The 23,099-nt window shown below is 44.3% G+C and overlaps 1 protein-coding gene across 2 annotated transcripts in view; it reads left to right on the top strand.

Moving 5' to 3' along the window:
* The window catches only part of ABLIM1 (actin binding LIM protein 1), a 194,582-nt gene that overhangs the window by 13,164 nt on the left and 158,319 nt on the right, over nt 1–23,099 (top strand). For both annotated transcript variants that reach the window (XM_052660977.1, XM_052660978.1), the window contains exon 2: nt 20,002–20,136. In XM_052660977.1, the coding sequence (XP_052516937.1) occupies nt 20,002–20,136 (135 nt within the window). The remainder of the gene's footprint in view (nt 1–20,001; nt 20,137–23,099) is intronic.

Below are 23,099 nucleotides of genomic sequence, written 5' to 3'. Positions count from 1 at the left end.
CTCCAACACTTTGTCCACCTGATGCGAAGAACTGACTCATTGGAAAAGACCCTGATGCTGGGAGGGATTGAGGGCAGGAGGAGAAGGGGATAACAGAGGATGAGGTGGTTGGATGGCATCACTGACTCAGTAGATATGGGTTTGGGTGGACTCTGGGAGTTGGTGATGGACAGGGAGGCCTGGCATTCTGCGGCTCATGGGGTCACAAAGAGTCGGACACAACTGAGTGACTGAACTGAACTGACTGATCTGTAGAGAATAGTAGGCCATTCCCTCTGTAGAGCCAGAGGGAATGGCCCAATATTCCTTGCAAAGAAAAATAAACCTAAAATGTAGGCAGTGAGAAAGGCAATGAGAACTGAACTTGTAGCTGAGTGGAGAGGCAGTCAAACTGCCTGTAGCTGGGGTTTTTAGGAGACACAAGTTTGGACCTGACCTGGTAAAGCCCTTCCCTGTATATGTTCATTTCTTTCTCATTTGTCCCTTGCAGTACAATTGCTCCATTTACCTTGAGAACTTTGTAAGATTATCCTCAAAGCCTTCGAGATATTATAAGCTTGCCTCGAAGCAGCAGACTGCTTCCGGCAGTCTGCAGCCAGACTGCCCAGGGTTCGGATCTCAACTCTACTGTTACTAATTGTGTGACCTGGAGCAAGTCACTGAATCCTTGCCCGCTCCCTCAAGCCTCGGTTTTCTCATCAGAAAATAATATCAGTAGTACCAACTTCATAGGATTGTTGTGAGGATTGAATCAGTTAATATTTATATTAAATATTAAAGGAATATATATAATATATATTAATATATAATTAATATATATTAAATAATAAAGGAATGCCCAGGGGGACTTCCCTGTGGTCCAGTGGTTGGGACTTCACTTTTCAATGCAGGGTTTTTGGGTTTGATCCCTGGTTGGGGAACTAAGATATCACATGCCTCACAGCCAAAAAATTGAAAAAGAAAACAGAAGAAATACTGTAACAAATTCAGTAAAGACTTAAAAACTGGTCCACATCAAAAAGTCTTAAAATAATGCCTGGACCCTAATAAGTGAAAGTGTTAGTCGCTCAGTCATGTCCGACTCTTTGCAACCCCATAGACTGTAGCCCCCCAGGCTCCTCTGTCCATGGAATTCTCCAGGCAAGAATACTGCGGTGGGTTGCCACTTCATACTACAGAGGATCTACCTGACCCATGAATCAAACCCAGGTTTCCCACATTGCAGACAGATTCTTTACCATCTAAGCCACCAGGGAAGCCCACAGCAAGAGCTCAGTAATTGCTTGCTCTTGCTGCCATGATTATTATTATCCTTCTAGACTGAGTGAAATTGTGTGTGAAGGGGCCAGTGTGTTCCCTGGGATGGAGTTCAGTGATCAGATTAGTCTGAGGGTGCAGGCAAGTGAACAAAGCTGGATGGGTGAGTTGAGAAACCACCCATTCCTGCTGAGCAGTCTCTTCGAAGTTCACCTCTAGCAGAGCAAGAATTTGTAACTCTTTGTCATGAGACCCTGCTCAGGACCACACGAGTGGCTTCCCGTGGCTACTGTCCTGGGATAAAACATCACTAAGGACCTCTCCCAGTTGGGTTCTTGAGCCCCAAACCCTCTGGGCAAGCAAGCTGCCGATCCCAGTTCATCTTCACCCTGTGGAATGAAACAAGATGTCTGATAATAATTTGGTGCAGGAATGTGTGGATTTTGTAAGAACAGTTGTTCTAAAAAGTTTGAGGCTCGAAGCCAGGTGTGCCCAGGATTCTTGCCAAGGAAGCTGTCCACCCACTCTGCAGCAGCTCGTGCTGGCTCCTCCCATCATCATGTCGTGTCATGTCGTGCTCTGGGGACAGTGCCCTTGTTTAGCTTTTCCAAGGCTCTGATGCCACCTCTGCTTCTGCCTCAGGTCAGTTCAACTGGAAATTGTGCTCCTTTGTGTGGTTCTCATTCAGAGAGAAGGTCGGCCACCGTGGGTTTGAAACTGGCCCACCAGTAAGCTCATTCCTTCAGCTTTTTTTTTTTCTCCTGAGTCAGAAATTTAAGCAAGTCTTGTATCTTATGTCATTAGTTGGGTTTATTGACATCTTCAAAATTACCTAATTGATAGAGACTGTTGGCAAACCCAAGGCATTTAACCAACTTTCTATGTCACCCAAAGGCTGTTACTATGGAAAAGAGACAGAAAACCAGGCTAGTGTTAAGTGAAAGAACCCACTGAACCCACATTTATAGAGCACAGACCTTGTGTCAGGAACTCTGCCAGACCCTGGGAATGCAGTGACATAACCTCGTAATAGAGGACAGAAAAGAAGGAAAGAATGAGAATGGATAGATGGTGCTAAGTATAAAGCAACTAAACAGAGTTGGGGGGAGTAGACAGACTGATTCGACTTGGGTGGTCCCAGGAGAGTTCTCAGAAGGATGGCATGGGAGCTGCTTTAGGATGAGACCGGAAGAGGAGGAGCCAGTCTGCAAATACCTGGGGGATGAGCCCCTTCTGGGAAAGGAGAGGACAGGTGGAGACCTTGAAGGAGCAGGAACTGGAGCTTGGGGAGCAGTGTGAAGAGGGCGTGAGAAGGACCAGACTGGTGGGAGGGCTCTGTGGGCTACCCTAGGGCGTCCTGGATAATGTAGCGGAAGCTGCCTGGAGGCCTTAGTTGGTGGTATGATCTGCTTGAATTATGCCCTTAAAAGATCGCTCTCGTTGCTCTGTAGCAAAGGAATTGAATGCATGAGTCAAAAGCCCACACTGTTGGAAGACATAGACTCTGTGCGTTCTTCCCAACTGTCCCCTAAACCCCTCGCGGCACCCTGCTTGGTGAGGAACTAATTACTCAGACGTACATCCTCTTGTTTCTAGTTTTCTGGCCAATCTCCAGTGTTTACATACCCCTAGGCAAGTTGTGTTTGTGAAAACTCCCACATGAGATGTGGACTGGGTCTGATGGTATCTCATTCAATTTTTTTTTTTTTTCCTCCTAATGGGCTCTTTCTCAAGAGGGCAGCAGAAATGAAGTGCTAATGAGGACACTTGTCAGAGTGGGGATGTGTCGGTGGAAAACAAAGATATACTTTAGCGGGGAGGACTCCATGCATCAGTAAAGGGTGGGTGTGTGGAGGGGTGGGAAAATCCTTGTTTGTGCATGTACAGTTTTTCCTTCTGATTGCTGTGCTAATGTTGAGAAGCTGAGACTAACAGATGCAAGTCAGACCTGCTATTTAAAATAGAGACAGAAAATAGATTGGTGGTTGTCCAGGTTTGAACAGGGGAGGGGCTTCCCAGGTGGCGATACTGGTAAAGAACCTGCCTGCCAGGGCAGTGGACATAAGAGACACGGGTTCCATCCCGGGGTCAGAAAGATTCCCTGGAGAAGGGCATGGCAACCCACTCCAGTATTAATTCCTGGAGAATCCCATGGACAGAGGAGCCTGGCAGGCTACAGTCATAGCGTCACAAATGTCAGACACAGCTGAAGTGACTTAGCACACGTGCACAAGCAGAGTAGAGGTGGGGTGTGACTGCTGATGGGTGTGGGGTCTCTTTTCGGGGTGATGAAAATGTACCAAAAAATACCAAAATTATACCTTATGGTTATGGTCACATAATACTGGGAATATTCCTAAAGACACTGAGTTGTGCACTTAAATGGGTAGATTTTAGGATATGTGAATTATATGCTGTTAGATTTTAGGATATGTGAATTATATGCTGATAAAACAAAGTCTGCTATTTTGCTTTTATAAGTTAAACTGAAATGATGATCCAGAAAGTTATTAAGCGCACTGAATATTCACTGGGTGTTACGCAGCAGAAGAGCATGTGTCTGTTGCTAAAAGTCATAAAAGACAGCAGAGCTGGAAATTCAGTGTATTTGTGTTTCAGGTGGAGCACATGGTTATCTATTTATGATCAAGGACCTTAAACTCCAGCTCACCTTATTCCCTTACTGAAACACCATGGGAACCATCATGGCTTCCCTTTGGGGCATGCTCACTGTCTGTTGGGAAAAGTGCCAGGCACTTTACGGACATTAACTCATTTATCCTGACATTAACTCATTTATCCTCGTCAGAGTCTGAATAGAATTTATCCCCACTTTACAGATGAGGAAAGTAAGGCTTGGGGAAGAAAAGTAACTTGTTTCAAGACCACAGAGCCAAGAGGGGTGGAACCTGGATTCACATGAGGTCTGTCCGACCAGAATCCAGGTTGTGATCCTCTCACGGCTAGAGGGACCCCTCCCTGAGAGCCATCATGTCATAGCGCATGGCTCCCAACTTGCCTGCACTGCGAGCTGTGAGATAGTCCTAACTCAGCAAGAAATAGGCCAGCTTACTCTGATACTTTCACCCATCTCAAGACCTCCTTCCTGGGGAGATGAGGAAGCCGCAGTCTGGTCCTTAGCTTCCTGAAAGGATGTCCAGGATGAACCTTGTTCACTGTCTTCTATTCCATGTTGCCCTTTGCTCGCTATGTTTAAGCCAAACCAGGTGTCCTGATGGTCCCCAAACATACCCCAACCCACCCCTCCCTTGTCTACGATGCCTTACTCTTCCTTCCTACTCACTTAAATCCTGCCACCTACCCTTTTTAAAGGTCCAGCTGAGAGGATACTTTCTGGTTTCTCTCTCAATTTATACTTTTATTGCAGCACATGATTTACTCTCTACCTTTTATTCCCATTCACAGTCTTTCTCTTTCTCCATCTCTCTGTCTCCTTATCTGTCTGTCTCTCCTTTCCTCTACCTCCCTCCGCCTACCCTACCCGATTAAACTGTAAACTCTTTGAGACCAGTTTCTGCGATTTACATGAATGTCTTGGAAGAAGGGCTGTCACTTTCACCTTCCATTGCTTTTGCCTGTGAAGCCTCTGGGTCAGAAGGCTGCCCAACAAGCCATGGCTCTCCCACCTCCAGGCCTGGCTCCCACTCTCCCTCCCCTTAAAACCTCCTCCCTTGTCACTGTTTACCTTCTGCCCACACCATGGTCTCAAATTCCCTGAAACTTTCTCCAACTATTTGTCCCAGCCTACTGCATGCGTCTCTCTTCAGAAGTCCTCAGTCGTGTCCGACTCTTTGCGACCCCATAGACTATACAGTCCCTGAAATTCTCCAGGCCAGAATACTGGAGAGGGTTGCCATTCCCTTGTCCAGGGGATCTTCCCAACCCAGGGATCAAAGCCAGGTCTCCTGCACTGCAGGCGGATTCTTTACCAGCTGAGCCACCAGGGAAGCCCTCTGAAGTCCCAGCCTAGGACAGAAGGCTGTCCTAACCTCCCAGAACAGCATTTTCTCTCTGCATTGATCAGCTCCCCAGGGAGAGCTTGCTGTGTGCTCTGCACAGCACTGGGGAGGGCCTGGGTGGTCCGTCTCCACAGTTCCCTAGAAGGCCTGGGACAACACAGCACACACGGCGGCTCTCACGTGGTCATTATTTGTTGACTGTAGATAAGAAGTTATTTCTCAAGCATTGGAATTTAGGAGTTTTAATGGAGGTATCCAGTTAATATCTCTCTGTCCTCTCCCCTGGTCCCATGTTGAACAAATATATTTCTTTCTTTCCCAGTGATAGATTTTACTAGGTCTGAGCTTTGCTAAACTTCAGGAAATAATCTCTTTTCTCCCACTCCTGTGGATGAACCCCTGAAGTTAAATGAGAGAATGATCAAACCACTCAGGGTCAGGTTCTCTGTCACCTGGGTGACTAGGAAAATACCCGGCAAGGTGGCAAGTATAGATTATGTGTGTTTGCCTTTTCTTGCAAAGGTAACACTGGGCAGAGTTGTGTCATACAGAAAGCCTGAACAAGTCAGAACTTCATTTCTGGAAGGAGCCTAAACACCTAAAGAGCAGTCCCAGCGTTCGTAAGGTCATGTCTGACTCTGCACGTTGGATGCTGTGAACTCAGGTCCTTTGCTTTCCTCCTCCCCTTGGGTGTGCAGACCCAGGAGACACCCAGGGAAAGGTGACGGTGTGTGTTTATTCACACAGAGCAGGAGTGGGAAGGCCACTTCATAGAGGATTCGAATCTTGTTTCTGAAATTTACCGCCATGTGCATTGAAAGCCTCCTGTTGCTGTTTCCTAGCAGGTAAACCTCGGGCACAGTGCTGTGTTAGTAAATGTGTAACAGCAGACTCTGGGAGTAGGCATAGGGCAAAGCCCTGATTTGTTAAGTCTACTGGTTTCTGGGGTGTAAATACCCTCCCCACGGCTGACTTCAAGCTACTAAGATGAAGTCACTGAGCACACAGTTGCAGAGCCTTATGCAGCCAGCTCTCTGCAGCAGGCAGGAGCCAAACAGCTCACCACCCTAGGTGCTCAAGGGCTCATCGAGGTTAATCTAAGCATACACACATTACCTACATTCATTTGTTTGTCTAAAATACTATTTTTCTATTAAAAAATTATTTATTTTTAATTGGAGAATAATTGCTTTACAATATTGTGTTGGTCTCTGCCATCCATCAATATGAATCAGCCACAGGTGTACATATGTCCCATCCCTCTTGAACCTCCCTCCCACCTCCCACCCCATCCCACCCCTCTAGGTTGTCATGGAGCACCAGTTAGAGTTCCCTGCATCATCCAGCAAATTCCCACTGGTGATCTGATTTACATGTGGTAAGGTATATGTTTCCATGCTACTCTCTCAATCTGCCCCACCCTCCCCTTCCCCACTGTGTCCATAAGTCTGGTCTCTATGTGTGTGTTTTTACTGCTGCCCTGCAAATAAGTTCATCAGGACCATCTCTCTAGATTCCATACATATGCATTAATATATGAAATTTGTTTTTCTCTTTCTGACTTATTTCACTCTGTATAATAGGCTCTAGGTTCATCCTCATTAGAACTGACTCAGATAAGTTCCTTTTTATGGCTGAGTAATATTCTATATGTACGACAGCTTCTTTATCCACTCATCTGTCAGGGGGCATCTAGGTTGCTTCCATGTTCCAGCTATTGTAAATAGTGCTACAATGAACAATGGGGTACAAGTGCTTTTTCAATTAGGGTTTTCTCAGGATATATGCCCAGTAGTGGGACTGCTGGGTCACATGGTAGTTTTATTCCAATGAGTCAGTTCTTTGCATCAGGTGGACAAAGTATTGGAGCTTCAGCTTCAGCATCAGTTCTTCCAATGAACATTCAGGACTGATCTCCTTTAGGATGGACTGGCTGGATCTCTTTGCAGTCCAAGGGACTCTCAAGAGTCTCCAACACCGCAGTTCAAAAGCATTAATTCTTCGGCACTCAGCTTTCTTTATAGTCCAACTCTCATGTCCATACATGACTGCTGGAAAAACCATAGCCTTGACTAGACGGATCTTTGTTGGCAAAGTAATGTCTCTGCTTTTTAATATGCTGTCAAGGTTGGTCATAACTTTTCTTCCAAGGAGTAAGCGTCTTTTAATTTCATGGCTGCAATCACCATCTGCAGTGATTTTGGAGCCCCCCAAAATAAAGTCAGTCACTGTTTCCACTGTTTCCCCATACATTTGCCATGAAGCGATGGGACCAGATGCCATGATCTTAGTTTTCCAAATGTGAGCTTTAAGCCAACTTTTTCACTCTTCTCTTTCATTTTCATCAAGCGGCTCTTTAGTTCTTCTTCACTTTCTGTCATAAGGATGGTGTCATCTGCATATCTGAGGTTATTGATATTTCTACCGGCAATCTTGATTCCAGCTTGTGTTTCACCCAGCCCATCGTTTCTCATGATGTACTCTGCATATAAGTTAAATAAGTGAAAGAAAGTAAAGTCGCTTAGTCGTGTCTGACTCTTCGCGACCCCATGGGCTTAGCCTATCAGGGTCCTCTGTCCATAGGATTCTCCAGGTAAGAATACTGGAGTGGGTTGCCATTTCTCCAGGGGATCTTCCCAACCCAGGGATCGAACCTGGGTCTCCTCCATTGCAGGTGGATGCTTTACCATCTGAGCCACCAGGGAAGCCCTTTTCCTATTTGGAACCAGTCTGTTGTTCCATGTCCAGTTCTAACTGTTGCTTTCTGACCTGCATACAAATTTCTCAAGAGGCAGTTCAGGTGGTCTGGTATTCCCATTTCTTTCAAAATTTTCCACAGTGTATTGTGATCCACACAGTCAAAGGCTTTGGCATAGTCAATAAAGCAGAAATGGATGTTTTTCTGGAACTCTCTTGCTTTTTCCATGATCCAGTGGATGTTGGCAATTTGATCTCTGGCTCCTCTGCCTTTTCTAAAGCCAGTTTGAACATCTGGAAGTTCATGGTTCACGTATTGCTGAAGCCTGGCTTGGAGAATTTTGAGCATTACTTTACTAGCGTGTGAAATGAGTGCAATTGTGCGGTAGTTTGAGCATTCTTTGGCATTGCCTTTCTTTGAGATTGGAATGAAAACTGACATTTTCCAGTCCTGTGGCCACTGCTGAGTTTTCCAAGTTTGCTGGCCTATTGAGTGCAGCGCTTTCACAGCATCATCTTTTAGGATTTGAAATAGCTGAACTGAATTCCATCACCTCCACTAGCTTTGTTCATAGTGATACTTCCTAAGGCCCACTTGACTTCACATTCCAGGATGTCTGGCTCTAGGTGAGTGATCACACCATCGTGATTATTTGGGTCATGAAGATCTTTTTCATACAGTTCTTCTGTGTATTCTTGCTACTTCTTCTTAATATCTTCTGTTAGGTCCGTACCATTTCTGTCCTTTATCGAGCCCATCTTTGCATGAAATGTTCCCTTGGTATCTCTCATTTTCTTGAAGAGATCTCTAGTCTTTCCCATTCTGTTCTTTTCCTCTATTTCTTTGCATTGATCACTGAGGAAGACATTCTTATCTCTCCTGCTATTCTTTGGAACTCTGCATTCAAATGGGTATATCTTTCCTTTTCTCCTTTGCTTTTTGCTTCTCTTCTTTTCACAGCTATTTGTAAGGCCTCCTCAGACAACCATTTTACCTTTTTGCATTTCTTTTTCTTGGGGATGGTCTTGATCCCTGCCTCCTGTACAATGTCACGAACCTCTGTCCATAGTTCATCAGGCACTCTGTCTATCAGATCTAATCCCTTGAATCTATTTCTCACATCCACTGTATAATCATAAGGGATTTTATTTTGGTCATACCTGAATGGTCTAGTGGTTTTCCCTACTTTCTTCTTCCCTACTTTCTTCTTCAGTGGCTGTTAAAATACTGTTTAACTAATTAGTAATTCTGAGTGCACTAATAAGTAGAAGTAGCCAAAAATCAAAAAGGCAAACACAGCTGGGAAGCATCCTGGTCCTGAATCAACTTCTTGGTTCTTTGTTTTTTCAAACCCCTCTTAAGTGTCTGGATTTGGAATTAGCAGGAAAAGGCCATGCTGGTTTCAGGCCTAAAGTTAAACCCCATCCCAGGGCCCAAGGCCTAAATGCTGATAGCCTATGACCCTCAGTCTTCACCTGAGTACCCTCAATGGCCCCAGGGGGGCCAGCATCCATCCCAATCTCAGAGTCAGCACAGAGGTGGCCCTTCCAGCAGTCCAGAAAGATGTGGTGTTCTCGCAGCAGGCTTCAGGCTGAAGTCACAGCCTAATCTTTCAATTTGATCCATTTCTAAATGGAATTGCTGCTACGGGGACAATTTGAGAGCCCCGGGTGACCTTAAAAGGCTGTATCACATTTCAGCAGGGAATTTTATTATACTTCAGAAATTCCTGCTCATAGGGATTGGTGACTGCCTCTCCCGACATTCAGCTGACTCGGGCATCAATGTGTCAGGCCGGCGCTGTGGGGGCTCCCATGAGAAGCTGACCTCATGTCTCCATTTCCACCCTGTGAGGTATTCTTAAGCCCTTTTGTGTGGCCTTGGGGCAGTGGAGGCACATGGCAGGAGATTGGGAGTCTCCTAACTCCTAACCCAAGGTCCTTTCTAATTACTATTCAAGAGGAGAGGTGGGGCTTTATACCCATGACTGTGCTTCGAAGTTAAATCACTCAGTGCTGTCAGAGATGGACTAGGAGAGGTCAAAGAAGGGTGTTGCCTCGGTGAGTCATCTCAACCAAAAGGTGTGTTGAGGGAGTCAGTCTTTTAGAAGTGGGAGGATAAGACACCCAAGCTGATGTTAAACCCTTTCTAAAATTAACCTTTGTATGTAAATGGCAGGGGTAGCATGGCAGGGTAGAAGCATCCTATGATTTACACAGAGGAAGTTTCCTAGCTGAATTTTTATTATCCTAGCACCTCTTTGCCTTGGGGGAATCAGATTAACTGGATTAGAGCCTGGGCTGTTTCTATAATCAGGATCCCAGCTGCCCCATGGCTGACGGTGTCTTTTATGTTGGGAGGAATAGCAGAGGCCTATGGCATTGGCTCAGCAAAGAAACATCAGATACTGGGACCTCTTACAAATGGAAAGCCCAAAGTGGCAGAAAGTTAGAGCCGTCTGACTGCTCGCTGGGAGTGTTTGTGCTAAGGCAGCCCTGTGCTTTGTGCCAAATAATAATCCTGATTACCAGACTAACGTGGTGGGAGAAAATTAGGTCATGGAAGCCAATTCAAGAGAAGGATCATTTGGGGTGACTAACGACACAGTAACAGTGGGTAGCTTCCTGTAACTACCACTTGCCACAGCAGGAAATGGACTTTTAGGTAAACTGTGAATTAAGCACTCTATGCATTTATTTAAACTCTTGAGTTTCTTGATTCCTAGGCTCAATAATAGTGCCACTCTAGCATAAAGAAAGGGAGTAGGAGGCGGAGAGAAGTGGTAGGAGGGGGAGAATACATCTGCGTGATACGTGTTTACGGTTAAGTGGGAACTAGGGTAGAAGGGCTTCCCTGGTGGCTCAGTGGTAAAAAAAAACCCACCTGCCAAAGCAGGAGATGCAGGTTCGATCCCTGGGTCAGGAAGATCCCCTGGAGAAGGAAATGGCAACCTACTACAGTATTCTTGCCTGGGGAATCCCATGAGCAGAGGAGCCTGGCGGGCTACAGTCCATGGGGTCACAAAAGAGTCGGATACGACTAGTGGCTCAGATGGTAAAGCGTCTGCCTGCAATGCAGGAGACCTTGGTTCGATCCCTGGGTCAGGAAGATCCCCTGGAGAAGGAAATGGCAACCCACTCCAGTACTCTTGCCTGGAAAACTTCATGGACCGAGGAGCCTGATAGGCTACAGTCCATGGGGTCGCAAGGAGTCGGACACAACTAAGCAACTTCATTTCACGGCTTAGTGACTAAACAGCAGCAATGCAGTAGAAGCTTAGAAAGTATTCTTAGTAGTAAAGCCGTCTCTCTGAAATGTAGACTCCCAGGAGAACAGGATTCCTGTCTTTAGGCAGAAACCAAGCTTACCAGAGGAATATCATCGTGTGATTGCAAATCCAGACTAGTCCTAACCAGAGACAATTTTCCAGCCCAGACCTCTGCTCAGAGTGGAAGCTGCAGGCAGTGTCCTCCCGAAGTCGGGTTGCTTTTCCTCCGTCTGTTCCCCTTCCCCTGCAATTGTTCTTTTCCCGTAAATCACTGCAGCCTGGAGTAACTTTTGGTATTTGAAGTGCTATTTCCCATCTGCTTGTTTACTAGCAGGTGTTACCTTTGGGATTCTCATGCAGCTGGGTATTCAGCATTTCTGAACTGTGTAATCAGAATCTAATACATCACACTAGCGTGGTTTCCGTCTAGGCTGCACAAGACTTTCCTGTGGAAACCCCCTACTCAGTGCTTCAGAGCCTGGGCTTTGGAGTCAGAAAACTTCCTCGTTGTGTGATCTTGAACAAGGTTTTGAACTCCTTGCTTTGGTATTCTGCTCTGCAAAACAGGAATAATGAAATAACTCCCCCCAAAAGACAGTTGTAAGATTATCTGTGATTGCCGGGATAAAACAGTTATGACAGGGCCTTGGACATGGTAAGTGTTCAATAAGTTGTTCTTGTTGTAATAATAGAATAATGTTACAGAGTGACCTTGAGATGTCATATGTTCAGGAGTCTCTAGCTTCATGGGGGAGGTACCTCAGTAGTGGTATTGAATGGTAACCGTTTTCCCTGATCTAAAAATTTAACTGAGGAGCACAGAGAGAACAACTCAGGTTATTTGATATCAGAAGAATCCCAGAAATCTGGAGAAATTGAACCCTGAGCCTGGGATTTTATAGGGTCAGGACTGATGCATTGTGAAACAAAAGCAAATACAAAATAAGAAACAATTAAGTGCTGGATGACCGTGCAGGTATTTAGTGCTTTAGGACTTGGAGGAGGAGGAGATATTTTATGAATATGAACTGCAGTGATAGCTTCAGATAAGAGCCAGGCTGTGGACCAGGCCTTGTGTGTCAGGTTGGATTTGAGTGGATGAGGAGTTGGTCAGTCATTCAGTAGTGTCCGATTCTTTGTGACCGCACGGACTGCAGCACACCAGGCTTCCCTGTCCATCACCATCTCCTGAAGCTTGCTCAAACTCATGTCCATTGAGTCAGTGATGCCATCCAGCCACTGCATCCTCTGTTGTCCCCTTCTCCTCCTGCCTTCAGTCTTTCCCAGCATCAGGGTCTTTTCTAATGAGTCAGCTTTTCACATCAGGTGGCCAAAGTATTGAAGCTTCAGCATCAGTTCTTTCAATGAATAGTCATGACTGGTTTGATCTCCTTGCAGTCCAAGGGACTCTCAAGATTCTTCTCCAACACCACAGTTCAAAAGCATTAATTCTTCAGTGAGCAGCTTTCTTTATTGTCCAACTCTCATGTCCATACATGACTACTGGAAAAACCATAGCTTTGACTAGATGGACCTTTGTTGGCAAAGTAATATCTCTGCCTTTTAATATGCTATCTAGGTTGGTCCTAACTTTTCTTCCAAGGAGCAAGCAAATGAGGAAAGGACAAGTTATTCTAAGTGAGGCATATGACATGAGTGAAGGCAAGGAAGATAAAGATCAGGAAGTAGTCAGGAGGCCTCATTAAAGGAGACTTTGTATATTCATAGAAATGGACATCAGAGGAATTTAGTGTTCATCTTTCAGGCTAGCCTGAGCTCAGAACCAATCAATACAGTGAGAAGTACTTAACAAATGTAGTCCCTTCTTAAATATCTAAATAGCTATCATGGGTCATGTTATTGAAGATCTCTGAAATAGTACCAAGAACTTTAGATTTGATAGATTGGGACTAAGAGAAATAATGGAAGTTATTTTGTTTTTATTTAAATAAATCTTATTTTTAGAACAGTCTTAGACTTACCGAAAATTTGAGAAAATAATAGTTTCCATATACTAGTTTTCCATGTGAGTAACATCTTGCATTAACATAATTCTTTTGTAATAGTTAATGAACCAAGAATGACACGTTGTTAATAACTTAAGTCTGTATTTTATTTGTATTTTCTTGTTTTTTTTCTGATGTCTTTTTCCTGTTCTGGGATTCCATCCAGGACACCATACTGCATTTAGTCATCGTATCATTTTCAGCTCCTCCTGGCTGCGACAATGTGACTTTCCTTCTTGTTTTTGATGATCTTGACGATTGTGAAGAGTACTAATCAGGTTTTTGTGCAAAGTCCCTCATTTTGGGGATTTTCTCATGATTAGACTAGGGTTATGAAGTTTATGGGAGAGAAGGTCATGGGGGCAAAGTGCCAGTTGTCATCACATCATATTGGAGGTACACACTCTCAACATGATGTTGATTGTTGATGTCGACTTTGATCTCCCAGGTGAGGTAGTGCTTGTCAGATTTGTTCACTGTAAAGGTTCTCTCCCACCCCTCTTCCATACTGTCCCCTCTGGAATGAAGTCACCAAGCACAGCCTGAGCTTAAGGAGTGGGGACTGATGTCCACCTCTTTGAGTGACCTACACTTCCAAGGCCACGTTGAAGAAGAAAGAGCCAAGCTGCTGGGAACTCTCAGCAATCTTGAGAAAGGGGCTGAAGTTTGGATTTATGTGGTGAGCAAAAGGATGACTAAAGGATGGGAGGGTGGACAGAATTTCATGGGAGATGAGTGAGGGGGTGGGATCAGGATGACTGAGAGGTTCCAAGCATCAGTGATTAGGGGCTTGTTAGGGTGTAAAGAGCACTGCATTGGTTTATTGCCAACTCTCTGTTTCATGGCTGTGTCACCTTGGGTGAGTCATTTTGTCCCTCCTGAGTCTCAGTCTGCCTGTTTTAAAAATGGGCTTGACTGTTACTGCTCTTCCTACCTCATAAGGCTCTTGTGAGAGTGACTTGAGATAATGCAGATGGAAGGGTTTTGAAAACCATCAAGCCTGGTATGGTTTCAAAGGCTGGTGGAGAGACTGATGGTGCTAATGAGAGGGAAGGGCACTTGGGAGGGGGATGTATTACCTGGGAGACTCTGAATAGTTCAAATCAGTTCAGTTCAGCTGCTCAGTCGTGTCCAACTCTTTGCAACCCCATGGATTGCAGCATGCCAGACTTCCCTGTCCATCACCAGCTCCTGAAGCTCGCTCAAACTCATGTCAGTTGAGTTGATGATGCCTTCCAACCATCTTATCCTCTGTTACTCCCTTCTCCTTCTGTCTTCAATCTTTCCCAGCATTGGGGTCTTTTCTAATGAGTCAGCATCATGTGGCCAAAGTATTGAAGCTTCAGCTTTAGCATCAATCCTTCCAATGAATATTCATGACTGATTTCCTTTAGGATTGACTGGTTAGATCTCCTTGCAGTCCAAGGGACTCTCAAGAGTCTTCTCCAACGCCACAGTTCAAAAGCATCAATTCTTCAGTGCTCAGCTTTCTTAATGGCCCAACTCTGACATCCATACAGGACTACTGGAAAAACCATAGCTTTGACCATACATACCTTTGTGGGCAAAGTAAAAGGGTATCTTTTATTGGTGGGATCCAACATTCTCCTGTCGATCACTTTTCAGCAGTTAGTTGCAATTTTGGAGTTCTCGCAGGAAAAGATGAGCACACCTCCTTCTACACCATCTTGACAGATGTGAATAGTTCATATCAGTTCAGTTCAGTTGCTCAGTCGTGTCCGACTCTTTGTGACCCCATGAATCGCAGCACGCCAGGCCTCCCTGTCCATCACCAACTCCCGGCGTTCACTCAGATTCACATCCATCGAGTCCATGATGCCATCCAGCCATCTCATCCTCGGTCGTCCCCTTCTCCTCCTGCCCCCAATCCCTCCCAGCATCAAAGCCTGGGGCAATTATAATGCATTAGAATTAGAATTAGAATGCTGTCATATAGGTTCATGATAGTCACCCACTAAAGAGATATTTATTTCCAATATGCTTTCTCAAATGTTCTGATTCTAATGGTCTAGTTTCATGGTCTGTCCCCTAGATAGGAGGAACTTAGATGAGGTGAAGCTGGTTCTGAATATTAGGAAGGACTCCAGCTAATCATTTTAGCTTTCCTCTTATGGCCATAATTTCCTGTTTGACGACACTGAAGGTGACAGTTTTCCTTAGTGATCTCCACTTCCTGTCCCAGTCTCATTGCCTGTAATCTCCAGTAGGCATTTCCAAAGTAACACACCCTAATGGAACTGTGGTTCCTATTCTGTGCTAGAGTCTCAGGGATAAGGCTAACCGGCTTCGCTTGACTGTGAGAGGCAGTGTGAAACTTACGTTAGGTTTGCAATAGGCTGCCTTAACTGAGTCTCCAGAATCCCTCCAAACCGGAGTGGATGAATCCCTTTACCTTTTCAGGCAAACAGACTCTTGGTTCTTCATACACATTTCCTCACTGTTAAGGAGATACGCAACCATGCTTCAGGTTTTCCATTGTATTATTCTTATTGTAGCAACAACTGATGAGCCATGGAAAATTTTAACCATGTCTGCCCAAATGCCGGGATGAACCACTGACTACTTGGTACAGTAGAAAGATTTGGGAAGTCCGAGTGCTAAGTGTACCTCTGCTGATAATTCAGGGCTGACTTTGGGCAAGGAATGTAAGCTCTTGGCTCGTCATTTTCTCTATCAGTAGAATAAGGAGGGACCACCCAGGCTCTGAAAGTTGAAGCAATCAAGGAAAAAGTAGGAACAGGGCCAGCTGGCAAATAAGAGGAGTACAGAATTAATGTCATTTTTATATTGCAGCTGACTCAGCATATTTCAAAAATGTAGACTTGAGCCAAAGAACATACATTTGGTATTAACCAAACTGCCAAAGAAGTTATGTAAAGCCTCTTTATTGGGCTTGAAAAAGGAGAGACATTCTTCTATCCTGATTTGGGTTGGCATGAAATCAATACTGAGTCTCCTTTGGTCTTGGATTCTGTCCTCTAACAAGCAAAGCCCATTTCTTCACAAGTAGGTGGTTCTGCGATGTGTCTGCCTAGGCTGATGTGGGATGGAACAGTAAGTTAAATGAGAAAGTCTCCACTCATCTCTGGGTGAAAACAGAGGTCATCTCTGGGCATGGAGGATTTCGCAGTGTAATATATATTTCCAAAGGGAAATGCTTGCAAATGCAGATGCTGATCCCAGTTCTGACTTCATGACTGGTGCCAGCCTTTGCCCTGGCACCTTTGTTGAGACAAAGGGGAGAGCCAAGAAGTGAAATGATATTTTCCTTCCCCCATCATTACTCAGCAAGCATCGCCAGCTTGCTTAGTTATAAAGAAAAAATCAAGTGTCAAGAGAAACTGCAATGCATTCTCCCTCATGGTCAAGAGATCCACTGTGTTCTAATATTGTTTTTGAGATGGATGGTCTTGTGGGTTAATTTTTTCCACTCTAACTCTACTCTGTAACTTGCTTCACAATATTGTCTGAATTCTATGGGGCCAATCGTTCTTAAACTGTAGTATGTAGAAGCACCTGAGGAGCTTACTAAAATGATAGGTCTCCTGACTTTAATCCCTAGTTCAGTGGGGTTGAGGAATCTGCATTTTTATTTTTATTTATTTTTTTAACTTTTTATTTTGTATTGGTAATAGCTGATTAACAATGTTGTGATAGTTTCACGTGGGCAGCAAAGGCACTCAGCCACACATATACATGTATACATTCTTCCCCAAACTCCCCTCCCATCCCAGATGTCACATAACATTGAGCAGAATTCCCTGTGCCTTTGGTAGGACCTTGTTGTCATAGTCACTAAATGTGTCTGACTCTTTTGAGACCTCATGGACTGTAACCTACCAGGCTCCTCTGTCCATGGGATTTCCCAGGCAAGAATACTGGAGTGGGTCACCAATTCCTTCTCCAAGGGATCTTCCTAACTCAGGAATGGAACCTGAGTCTCCTGCATTGCAGGTGGATTCTTTACCACTGAGCCACCTGGGAGGCAGGACTTTATACCTTATCCATTTAAAATATAGCAGTGTGTACATGTCCGTCCCAAACTATCCCTTTCCCCCATCCTTCCCCGCTGGGAATCATAAGTTGGTTACTTTAAGGAAAATAAGTCTGTGAGTCATTTGTATCATTTCTTTTTAGATTCCGCATGCAAGGGATGTCATACGTTATTTCTCTTTCTCTGTCTGACTTCTTTCACTTAATATGATAATCTCCAGGTCCATTCATGATGCTGCGTATGGCATTATTTCACTCTTTCTAATGGCTGAGTAATATTCCACTGTGTATCTGTACCACGTCTTTAACCATTCATCTGTTGATTGACATGGGTTGCTTCCCTGTCCCACCTATTGTAAATAGCGCTGCAACGAACACTGGGGTGCATGGAGGAATCTGCACTTTTAATACATGACTTGGGGGATTCTGTTAAAGGGGATCAGCAGCACTATCCTGAGGATCACCATCTGGGTACCATGCCCAGCTAGCAATATTTTACCACACACAATGTATAAGCCTTTACAAGCCAAGTCCTAGTTGTGGCTTTGAAATAGCTCTTGAGGCCACCTAAATAAATTATTGCCCAACTCGCAGTAGTCATTGCTGGGCTCATAATAATTTCTGATTTAGACAAATGGCCCAGGAAGAACATGAGCTCGGGAGTCAGAAAGGCCTGGGTGTAGATATTTGAGCCTCCACTTACTGTTCTTTGAGCAGGCTGCTCAGCTTCTCTGAGGCTCGGTTTCCTCATCTGTCAAATGGTAACAGTATTACCCACCTTACTGAGAGAGGGGTGGTGAGGATGGAATAAAATGACTTATGTGTAAGCACCTTGCCAACAGGGGAGCCTGGCACTTAGAGACAGATGCTAAATAAATATTATTTTCCTCCATTCGTACTGGAAGCAAGAATTTGAAACAAACACATGGAAAACCTTGCATAAAGCAGACAGTGTTATGAGAAACTTTTTTTTTAATGCCCAGATCAATCGATTCTTGGCCTTATTGCACATCACTTTAGAAGTCAGTGGTTGTTTAGAGATCTTGGAAGCTTGTCCCTTCTTAATTCCTTCAGGCACTACTGACTTCTGTTGTGAATATAGGTTTCCAAGAGAGATCCCAGCAGGCCGATAGGGAAATGCAGGAGTATCATGATGTTGCCACCTTTGCCAAACACTTCAGGGTCCAGTGCAGAAAATTCGGACCAGGTGTTGAACCTGAAACTACAGCTGCTCCTAGTCTTAGTCTCACAAGAAGAACCTTGTTCCTGCTAAGCTAGCTGGTAATGGACTATTTGGACTGTCTTGCCCAAGCTCTTTCCAGGCGAAATGTGAACGTTACAATGGTCCGAGAGAAACAGTGAGCTATTATACTTGGCGTGTTACAGAGAGCTCCTTGCTGGGAGGTGATTTCGAAGTTCAGTTTCAGCAATACCTGCCCACACCCCCCTCTCTCACCACGTCCAACCCGGTTTGACTGTTTGAAAAAAAAAGTGACCTTTGTTCTTTGTGCTGGTTGATTAATTTTAGGCTCACTGTTCTTATCCCCTATCACACTCATGTCGGTACTTACGCAATACGTTTTTACATATCGCATGATTCCTCCTTCTGAGGACCCAGATCAGAAAAGGAATTTAATAGCAAAAAATGCCTCTCTGCATTCTCTGGCTGAACAAACTGCAAGTTCAGTGAAGACCCTTGGGTAGCATCAAGTCACAGGTGGCCTCTTGCTGTCTTCTCTCTTGGTCCTTTGTCAGGGGAGCCTGTAATCCTATCCTGGGGTGGGGCGGTCACAATAACTTCCATTCTCTGAAGGCTACACTCTGTAAACTGAAAGAATAACCCCTGTAAACCCCATCATATGATTGTAGAGCCTGGAAAGAGCCTCAGATCCAATCCCCCTTATTTTACAGGAAAGGAGTCTGAGGTTCAGAGACATTCACATAGTTTTTAATTGATTTTTTCTTTAATGACTACCTGCAGTGTGTATACTGGGAACCGTGCACATGATGTGTACTAAGTCGCTTTAGTCATGTTCAACTCTTTGTGACCCCATGGACTTTAGGTCACCAGGCTCCTCTGTCCATGAGATTTTTCAGGCAAGAATACTGGAGTGGGTTGCCACTTCCTTCTCCAGCACACACAATGGGAGGCTCATAATAGACCTCCAACAGGTTCAATGAGCTGCCAAATGAAAATGAGGAATGACTGTCTGGTAGACGAGGAACTAGCCAGCGCCTGCTAAGAAGGAAATAAATGTTGGCTGAGCCCCTTTAGTGCACGAGTGCTCTGCTATGTTCTGAGGAGCTGGGGGAAGGGAAGAGGAGTCCCAGTGGGGAGAAACAATATATGAACTTTATTAATAACTAGTCCTCATTCTCAGGGAACTTACAGTCTGCAGTGAACTCCTGGCTGAAAGGCATTTTCTAAATCAAGATAGGCACATATCACACCATATTGAACCAAGCAAGATTATGTACTTAATGACTCAAAAATTTAATACATAGTCCTCGAGATGTTTGGGAAGAAGAGAGAAGAGTGCTGGCTCCCAGAGAAATAAGCACAGTATTTTCCCCAACAGTGGACTGTTACACAACTCTCTTTTTGCTTTGTGTATCCCCATGATTATGACATGATGACAGGGCCTCTATTGGTGCTTATTGAATCAATATGTGGCTCATTTGATACTAAAATTATGGGCATATTTATGCCCACCTACAATGACTCCTTTTATAGGAATGCTTTCTACTCACATGGATCTTTCCCTGGTTTTCTTTCAGTGGCCCACCCTCAAGACCCTCACCACCCGTCAGAGAAGCCTGTCATTCACTGCCATAAATGTGGAGAGCCGTGCAAAGGGGAAGTGCTTCGGGTCCAAACCAAGCATTTCCACATCAAATGTTTCACCTGCAAAGGTAAGGCACCTCTGGCTTCCTGGCAATGTGGCATGTCACGGTCAAAGCTTGTCTTGGAGGCAGCCCCATCTCCCTAACTCCATACCAGTTGATAATTGAATGTGCTCCCAAGTCCTGAAGTTGTTCGCCTTCTCTAATTCAGGAATAGATTGAAGTTAAGGGGAATACTGAGCTTCCCCAGCCCCAAGACCAGGGGTACACAGGCCTTTGGGTGTTCACTGAGATTCCTCATCCTGAGAGGGAAGACTAACTGTGAAAGAGCAATGAAGTTTTGTGTTTTGTGCTTTATAGTTCTTTAAAAAAATTGGAAAAAAAATTAAATATTATTGAAGTACATTTGATTGCCTGGAAAATTCCATGGACAGGGGAGCCTGGCAGACTACAGTCCAGGGGGTTGCAAAAGAGTTCGACATGACTTCGTGACTGAGACACACACATGACATGGCATGTTGTTGTTGTTTAGTTGCTAAGTTGTGTATGACTCTTTGCGACTCCATGGACTGCAGCAGGTCAGGTCTCTGTCCTTCACCATATCCCAAAGTCTGCTCACAGTCATGTCCATTGAACTGGTGATGCTATCCAGCCATCTCATCCTCTGTCACCCCCTTCTCCTCCTGCCTTCAATCTTTCCCAGCATCGGTGTCTTTTCCAATGAGTCAGTTCTTTGCATCAGGGGGCCAAAGTATTGGAGTTTCAGCTTCACATCCAATAAATATTCAGGACTGATTTCTTCTAGAATTGACTGGTTTGATCTCCTTGCTGTCCGAGGAACTCTCAAGGATCCCTTTCAGACATGACATAGTTGAGTTACAATGTGATGTTAATATCTGCTGTACAGCTAAATGATTCAGTTATATCTTATTTGTCATATTCTTTTCCATTCCAGTTTATCACAGGATATTGAGTATAGTTCCCTGTGCTATACGGTAGGACCCCTTTATTTATCTGTCCTTTATGTTTCTTTTCAACTGTGATGAGGACTCCGACTTTAAAGTAACCAGGTCCCAAAGCCCTTGAATGGGACCAGAGGTGACTTTCCACAATTAGAAAGAAAGCCCTAAGATACAAATGCCTGTGGAAATAAAAAGAAGAGATGGACTCTTTTGGATTTTGAAAGAGGAGGAAGAAAGAGGACACTGAACATCTTACAGGAGAGCTAGATAAGTATGAAGGTGGAAAAGGGTTGCAGTGGAGGAATTAGAGTTCACAGCACAAACCAGTAAACTGTCCAGGACTTCATATGTTTAGCTGTAGCAAGATCAGGATTGGTGAGCAGGAGTTTTGTTGGTGAATGTCTGTTACTTCCTAAGATGTCTGGCATCTTGGAATCTAATGGTCCAAGAGTTATATATCCAATTTGTAAATGTTAATGGAATACATACTCCATGTGTCAAGGAACTCGTGGGGGTATTTGAAGAGATACATACTGGCTCAGATGGTAAAGAACCTACCTGCAATGCAGGAGACCTGGGTTCAGTCCTTGGGTCAGGAAGATCCTCTGGAGTAGGAAATGGCAACCCACTCAGGTATTCTTGCCTGGAAAATCCCAGGGACAGAGGAGCCTGGTGGGTTACAGTCCATGGGGTCTCAAAGAGTCAAACACGACTGAGCAACTGAGCACATTCACACAGGATACTGAATAATAAATGCTGTGATGGAGAGAAATACAGGGTGTAGACTGGAGGCAGGCAGATAGAGCCAGAAAGGGGGTGGATATAATGGTAGTCCAGGTGGAAATAATGTAAGGAACATAGAACCAAGTGTGGTAGGGACTCGGGGACAGATTTAAGAGACATTAAACCAGCTTAACCTTAACCTTACCTTAACCGAAGACATTTAACCTTAACCCAGTTAAAGTTGCTAGGATTTTATGACTGATTGAATGTGAGGAATGAAGAAAGATCCAAAGTTCCAGCTGGACTGCCTGGGTAAACATAAGGTTGCCACCAAATAAGAAAATATAGGAGCACTAGATAGGCTATTGGGCTTCCCTGATGGCTCAGAGGTTAAAGCGTCTGCCTGGAATGCGGGAGACCAGGGTTCAATCCCTGGGTTGGGAAGATCCCCTGGAGAAGGAAATAGCAACCCACTCCAGTACCCTTGCCTAGAGAATTCCATGGAGGGAAGAGCCTGGTAGGCTACAGTCCATGGGGTCGCAAAGAGTCGGACACGACTGAGCAACTTCACTTCACTTCAGATAGGCTATTATGGGGGGTGGGGAAGGAGTTCAGTTTAGATAATACATTGAGGCTGAGCATACGTGATCCTTACAACGTCTCGTAGGCTTAGCACTCAAGAGATACTGGTCTGTGCTGGGAAGAAAGATTGAAAGTGTTCGGCGTCCAGATAATGGCTAAAGCTATATGATTGTGTGTGGAATTCCCCTGGGAAAGGACAGGAACTGAGTAATAACAAAGCCAGCATCTGAAGGAAGTAGAAACTGATTTCCATTTGTAACCTTGGAAAATGTACCCATCTGGTAATGAGATGAGAAAAGTGGTTTAATTACTGGGTGGATTCTATAATTAAAAGAAAAGGAGATCCCCAAAGCTTCTGCTATTTAAAGAATTTATAATAACTCGGTGGAGATAAAAAATGGCTGCAGGCTTCTGATGGAGCTGTTTTTTTGTCTCTAGTACTCAGCAGCTTTGTTTTTCACTCTTGCCCAATAGCAGCAACCATTCCACTAACTTAAAGGAGGTTGTTGTTGTTTTTTTAAAGCTATATGTTCATTCAGATGTTGTTTCAGTGATATGACCATTTTTTAATGTACCACCTTGTCTATATCATGATTGTAACACATATTCTATAAGAGAATAAGAAATTATTTAAGTAGTAAAAATTTGATCTTTAATAATTATGTATTGAATATTCAATAATTGATATATTTAAGTTAATTATGATTATATGATTTATCTTATTGATACATTATATTGTTCATTATAGTTATTGTTGTCTACCTT

Source organism: Budorcas taxicolor, chromosome 23, assembly GCF_023091745.1.
Source record: "Budorcas taxicolor isolate Tak-1 chromosome 23, Takin1.1, whole genome shotgun sequence".
NCBI classification, from domain to species: domain Eukaryota; kingdom Metazoa; phylum Chordata; class Mammalia; order Artiodactyla; family Bovidae; genus Budorcas; species Budorcas taxicolor.
Note: the sequence above shows the minus strand (reverse complement) of the source record. Positions and strands in the feature narration are given on the sequence as shown.